This window comes from Polypterus senegalus, unplaced genomic scaffold (assembly GCF_016835505.1).
Source record: "Polypterus senegalus isolate Bchr_013 unplaced genomic scaffold, ASM1683550v1 scaffold_4170, whole genome shotgun sequence".
NCBI lineage: Eukaryota > Metazoa > Chordata > Cladistia > Polypteriformes > Polypteridae > Polypterus > Polypterus senegalus.
In genome coordinates this window covers 1-6,814 of record NW_024379462.1, presented here as the reverse complement: position 1 = coordinate 6,814, position 6,814 = coordinate 1, and the positions used below count along the sequence as shown (strand labels likewise).

At 40.5% G+C, this 6,814-nt stretch overlaps 1 protein-coding gene across 1 annotated transcript; it reads left to right on the top strand.

Annotated features, from left to right (window-relative positions):
- The first annotated feature begins 1,026 nt into the window (after positions 1-1,026).
- edn1 (endothelin 1) lies at positions 1,027-6,808 on the top strand. The gene is made up of 5 exons (XM_039742661.1): positions 1,027-1,303; positions 2,027-2,168; positions 3,362-3,511; positions 3,967-4,074; positions 6,635-6,808. The coding sequence occupies exons 1-5, from the start codon at positions 1,246-1,248 to the stop codon at positions 6,771-6,773; spliced, it is 597 nt and encodes a 198-aa protein (XP_039598595.1). The 5' UTR covers positions 1,027-1,245; the 3' UTR covers positions 6,774-6,808.
- The last annotated feature ends 6 nt before the right edge of the window (positions 6,809-6,814 follow it).

Genomic DNA, 6,814 nt, shown 5'->3' with positions numbered 1-6,814 from the left:
TTATAGTGCTTTTGACATCTATCTACTGTATTACGCAGTACCTTTCACATCTATCTATCTACTGTATTATATAGTAACTTTCACGTATATATATTATTATATAATGCCTTTCGCAACTCTCTAGTATTGTTTTCCCATTCCCAATTCGCACTCAGTGAGCTAAAGCAGGTACATTGTCGTCTATTAGCCATTTATGGACTTGTGCGAATCCGCCTTGATGAAGGTATAATGAAATACAAGAATGTAGACGAAGTGATGAAGTGTTAGTCATGGCAGGAGGTTTGTCTTGCTCTCGTCTCGTTAATAATGTCTGCGACCAGACGATGTCATACACAGAGTCGGCTACCTTCAGACAGGTTAACAATAGGACAAGACTCATTTATCTTCAGTTTACAGCGCAACAACATTAACACGGAGGGCGCTGTTTCAATAGCATTGTATTTTAGGAATACAATTAGACAACCACATGCAGGTAACTTGAATGGACTTAAGTTTCTGGAAGTTGAACAATGTCCATATAAATACATGAATATATAATAGCTGACAATTTTTATACCGGAACCATTTAAAATTACAACTGCCGTAAAAATAAAAAGTAATAATGGCAATTAATAAAAAGTAATAAATGTAAAGTCCTCACGTACTAATCGGTTTTGGAACCATAATTAAATTTACCTTGCATGTACATAAATGTGCAGTAATCAGTCCTTTTATTCTAGAATCATTAAACAAAAATTACATTTGCACTAACATAAATACAAGTAACAAATAAAACGCCACTACAATCTGATGATACCAAGATCAAGTAAACAGTCTATGCTTTACGGTACAGCTAGAAGAAACATCTCAGCAATTCTTCTCTCATTCGCGAGTTTCTGCTTTTGGAAGCGCGCCACCCGCTGGAAAAGACGCGCAACAGGTAGTGTACGCTCGGTGACACGAGAACTTGGCCCACCCCTTTCGAGTCATTTGCTTGTCCATCCCTCTCAAGTTCTGGAGATTTACTTACTCTTATCTAAGCCAGCAGCACGTTGCTTGTCGCTGACTAATAACAAATATCATTGTCTTACAGCTAACAGGGGAACAAAGCTGTTTATACGCGCGCGCCCCGTCCCATATAAAAGGGCTCAGCGCTGACAGGGAGCCAGAGAGCCAAAAGCTCCTGAGGTGAAGCCAGCATTACTGCGAGCACTCGCACCGTCACAAGATCACCTGTACGTCTTGGAGCCTTTATTTGATCACACAATGGAAGTATTCTTTTGTCTTTCGTTGGTATTTGCGACCTCATCCCTTCAGGAAGCAGGTAAATATATATTTAACGCTAACGTTGGTATGTTTTCTTGTGTCAATTTCTAGTGATGGTGTTTTGCGTATATATCGTAGCTTTATGATGGACTGGAAACAAAAATGCTTTTTCGTCAGTCACGGCCTCCGATCAACTGAGTGATCCCAAAAAGAACTAAAATACAAAATAAATGTGTCTTTTATGAAAGACGCTATATACAAAGAGACTTTGAAGTTGCTTTAACATTATAACAAGTGTCGTCTATTGACTCTAAGAACATGGTTCGTAGCACATGCCTCTTTCGATTTTGTGTATTTTGTAACACCGGCTTTTAACTAATAAAGGATTTGCTTATGAAGAGCAACAACATATACACTTAATAAAAAATATGCTTGAAGCATGTCAATGTAATGCAGTGAACCTGATATTTCATATTACATCATTTATGTTCATTGTAATTAACAAGTCCAGTGTTTGAACTTATTTCTGTGCTCCATAATCAAAAAACCCGCTTGTCGCAGCAGGGATAACGTTGGCTTGATTCTGGGTTTGTGCCCCGTTATCTTTATTACGGGGACTTATATTTTACACTGAAGTAAGCTGTACATATACTGTAGTGTACACATGCTACATCGCTGATCGAACACTCTATTGAAACTGCTTTTGTTATGCATGCATTTTAAATGCAAAGTACACGAAAATGCAGATCTCGTTTAATGGGTTCCCTCTCTTTCCTTGTAGTGGCTGCAGTTATCTCCACCCGTGTCCCCCAGGAAACCCCTGTCCACCTGCAGAGGTCCAAACGCTGCTCGTGTTCTTCGCTACTAGACAAGGAGTGTGTTTACTTCTGCCATTTGGACATCATCTGGGTGAACACGCCTGAGTAAGTGCCAAGTCATAACCTATCATTTAAACCTTTCATAACTCACTCATCTTGTCAGACAACTAATCAAGATGTATTGCATTGTGCACCTTTAACAGATACTTCTATAAGTATTACTTATATTTTTGTATTTATTGTTTGGGATATATTAGTAAAAAAAAAAACAGAACAGCAATTGATGCGATAACAAAGCAGTCAATCAGTTTTTACTCTAGAAAACAGATGACTGCAAACATAGTGGGGATCTCTTCTCTGTATGTAAATACTTCAATGTCTTCACACATTTAAAATCTCTTAATGACCTGCACGTTAATTGCATCTTTTACCCGGCGTGGTATTGGCGTGCTTGAGCGTGCCAGGCGTCCCGACCAGGACTGGTTGAGTCTAACCCTAATACAACTTAACGAGTCAAGAAAGTGGAAGGATTCATGAGCAATTAATATCGTGTAAAAGTTCACTGGCCAAACACACACACAGACTCTTAAAAATAAAGGTCCTATAGTGTGTGGATCTTCAGAGATAAGTTCATTGTCAAGAGATGGTAAAATACCATTAAAGAACATGCATTTTAAAGAGCGTAGCTGACGGTAATAAGTTTAGCCCTTGCGCAAAATGTAAAGTGCAAGGTGCGTTTCAAAGCATGGAATGTGTTCTTTGCACATGCAAGTTTATAAGGATAAAAAATGAGATGACGAAAGGCTTGCAAACTTGGACGCGGCACGAGAGTGGATAATAATAATAATAATAATAATAATAATAATAATAATAATTGGCTTAGACAGTTCTTAAGCTTGAGCGTTCCAGACTACAAAACGCTTACGGGGAGCCCACCCAGCTCTGCCTTCTGCGGCCTCTGACCCGATCAACACATTAGATGTACATATTTACTGTTTCTTTCCAAGACGCCTATACTTTATCAGAGGCGCTGAAGACTGAATTTGCTGAGGAGTCCATCATATACAAACAAACTCTTATCACGAGCGGGCCACGCTTAAATACACAGTGTAATGTATGCAGGTCGACTTATCTGTCATCTTAAAAAAACTGAACTGCCAGAATGGAATTTCAGTGGCTCACGTTCAGAAATGTGTCTCGAGGGTTTCGACGGGCGCATCCAATCAAGCGCTGTTCTTCTACATACTGTACCGCTCGGCGCTGTTTATTTATTTCATTTTTTTCCCTTTTCCTTACAGACACACTGTCTCATACGGACTTGGCAGCCCTCCAAGAGCCAAGCGCGCTCTGCACAGATTTGCTGCGGACAAGCTCGGATCAAGATGCCTGTGTGCTAACCCGGCAGACCGACGGTGTTCAAGTTTTTGTCAGCCGCCTCAGCGGTTCAGGTAAGAAGTGGCCATGCAATAAACAAAAACATGTGTACTGGCCGTGCGCTGGAATGTGCCAGTCATTTACGACGCCGCATTTTCCGTTTTCGTGTTGCGACACACTTGTTAGTGTCGTTGAACTACAGCGCTACAGGTTTCGGTTTAGTTTCTGACCCGGTCAGTGTGGACACTGCACGCTGCCCTCACGTTTTGACTGTGGTGTACCCCTATATGCGTGTTAAGGCAGTGGTCTACTACCCTAAACCAGCAGTGCGCAGTAAACGTCTCGGCTGACTTCAAAATTGAGTCTCGGGTTGCCGCAGGTGCTGCCGGGATGGACCGCGGCTCCCGCTAATGACAACGCTGCGCGTGCTTCAGGTGCAGCACGTGACCTCTCACGGCAGCGCGCTACTGAATGTGTATCTAAAGCGCCAGAACTGATCTTTTTTTTTTCCTGTGTGTGTCATTTGTAGGATACCGGCGTCACCAGACGACATGACAGACATATCTAGAAAACAAGCAGGCAGCACAGAAAAGCAGCATAAACACAGATCTTCATCTGGCTTCAGCAAAAACACAAGGTGAGCTACGTGACATTTCTTGATGTGGTATTTAAAGCAAAAAGTCACTGTCGCATCAGGGGTATCCTGGTTCCCTAGTCCAGGAGTCATCGAACTATGTTTGGTTTTCGAAATAAAATTAAATAATTAAATAACGAAAAAGCCACATTAAGGTTCCAGAAAGAACCTTTATTTATTAAGATCTGGACCAAGCTCCATAAATAACCATGAACAGATGATCATAGACTTGTAAAATACAAATGGGCTCCTAACTTTAAAAGGACTGTTTGTGTACGCACAGACTGAATTGCGGGTTTCTCGATGTTGTATCCCGTCAGGATTTCTGCTTTGTCCACTTAACAGGAACTTTTCCAGTGCCCAAATAACCAATAGCACATAAAAAAGAACACTTATCAGAATGAAATGGATCTTTGTCAAAGATCAGTTCAACGAGAAACTTGGTAAAGTGTCATTAAAGAAGCAGAATTCTTAAGAACGCATGCAGTTTTATAATTAGTAGGCAGGCCTAGCAGATACTGAAGCAAAGCTTGGTTTTATTATATGACCTGTTAGTGTTTTCATTTATCTAAGATAAATCTCCCATCAGATTGTAAATTTGTAGTTTTTTGAGCACATGAGCCAAATGTTTTGTGTCTTGGAACAGATTTGTACCTCTTGGTCCTTCTCTTCCCTCTCATTTATTTTAAACCTTTTTATTAACACAGATATTGTGTGATGCGTAGATACAGGCTTACATGGAAGCACTTTGCTGGAGGGCTGGTGGTTCCTTTGTCATTTGCACTTTATTATTAAGTGATGATTGTTTAAGAAAAACAAACAATAACTTGTTTAAAAATAAGCCCAAAAAACGAACTGCTTTAGTTGTAAATACAGTGGGTACGGAAAGTACTCAGACCCCCTTCAATTTTTCACTCTTTGTTATATTGCAGCCATTTGCTAAAATCATTTACATTATTTTTTTCCCTCATTAATGTACACACAGCACCCCATATTGACAGACAAAAAAAAGAATTTTTGAAATTGTTGCAGATTTATTAAAAAAGAAAAACTGAAATATCACATCATGGTCCTAAGTATTCAGACCCTTTGCTCAGTATTTAGTAGAAGCACCCTTTTGAGCTAATACAGCCATGAGTCTTCTTGGGAAAGATGCAACAAGTTTTTCACACCTGGATTTAGGGATCCTCTGCCATTCCTCCTTTCAGATTCTCTCCAGTTCTGTCAGGTTGGATGGTAAACGTTGGTGGACAGCCACATTTTTAGGTCTCTCCAGAGATGCTCAATTGGGTTTAAGTCAGGGCTTTGGCTGGGCCATTCAAGAACAGTCACAGAGTTGTTGTGAAGCCACTCCTTCGTTATTTTAGCTGTGTGCTTAGGGTCATTGTCTTGTTGGAAGGTAAACCTTCGGCCCAGTCTGAGGTCCTTAGCACTCTGGAGAAGGTTTTTGTCTAGGATATCCCTGTACTTGGCCGCATTCATCTTTCCCTCGATTGCAACCAGTCATCCTGTCCCTGCAGCTGAAAAACACCCCAACAGCATGATGCTGCCACCGCCATGCTTCACTGTGGGGACTGTATTGCACAAGTGATGAGCAGTGCCTGGTTGTCTCCACACATACCGCTTAGAATTAAGGCCAAAAAGTTCTATCTTGGAGTTTGAAAAAAGACACCTGAAGGACTCTGAGATGGTGAGAAATAAGATTCTCTGGTCTGATGAGACCAAGATAGCCAAGATACTTTTCGTACCCACTGTAAATGAATTCTAATTAAGAAATTAGTTAAGACGAAAACCTGCAGCCACTGTTACCCTCCAGAAGGTGATTGAGTCGCCCTGCCTTAGTCTTTCCAACAGAGGTTTAATTTGCCAGACGTGAAAGTGTCTCCACCTGTAACAATGGAATATTTTGAAATTGATAAATGAAGGAATAATTGTTTAAAAAGCCAAAGCTAAAAGAGTTCCAGTAAAGCCATATAAAGTGGGTGTGAGTGATGTCAGTACACTCTGCTGGTTTGTGTGGTTGCTTCATAAAGAAGAATTTGATTTTGGAAGGGAGGCTTCTAAATTGGTTCTTTCAGCTTTGAAATGATTCCTAAAATACGTACAAAACAGAAACGTCTAATATATAATAGGCTATCGCCGGATATGTTAAGATCAAGAAAGCCTACGTTATGGCCTGGGTTATGGTGTGGAATTTCACAAATCTGTTGTCATCTATTGATGGTTAGAAGCCCGTTACAGGTCTGGTTCTTTCTGGATCCTTCAAACTAAAGAAAGTGTGCATATGATGTTTGCAGTTGCACTACATTAGCTAAATATATTTAAATAAGAAACAAATCTGTGCCACATGTGAATTAAGTGAGTTCTCTCATAGTTTCAGAGTGCAGGTTGGGTTACCCTAAGGCTATGAACTTGGGTTTGGTGCAGGAAAAAATGTTTAAAAAATTAAAAATTTCCTTTCATGCACTTAAGTAGTTTCTCACTTTTATTTTTTAATGCATAGTCAGAATGGCCTTCTGCACTTGGGACCTCCTGACACTCTCTTCTTTCGTCTGTTTTTCAGCTTTAAATCTAGAAGTCACTCCGGTCCTTCCGCAGATGTCACGAATAGCACACTGAAAGTGCGCCTGCTGCTGGAAAAGTGGCGGAGAAATCAGCGCAACCGATCAAAAATGAGGGAAAGTTTATTAGCAGCCTCTTAAACGGAGTGAGGCACCCCAGGATTTGGCCTCAGGCTTCACCC

Bases quoted from the DNA above. Each gene is read 5' to 3' on its own strand.
- edn1 (XM_039742661.1), top strand. From the start codon at position 1,246: ATGGAAGTATTCTTTTGTCTTTCGTTGGTATTTGCGACCTCATCCCTT. The intron at 1,304-2,026 runs GTAAATATATAT...CTTTCCTTGTAG, and splicing joins CTCATCCCTTCAGGAAGCAG to TGGCTGCAGTTATCTCCACC. The intron at 4,075-6,634 runs GTGAGCTACGTG...TCTGTTTTTCAG, and splicing joins GGCTTCAGCAAAAACACAAG to CTTTAAATCTAGAAGTCACT.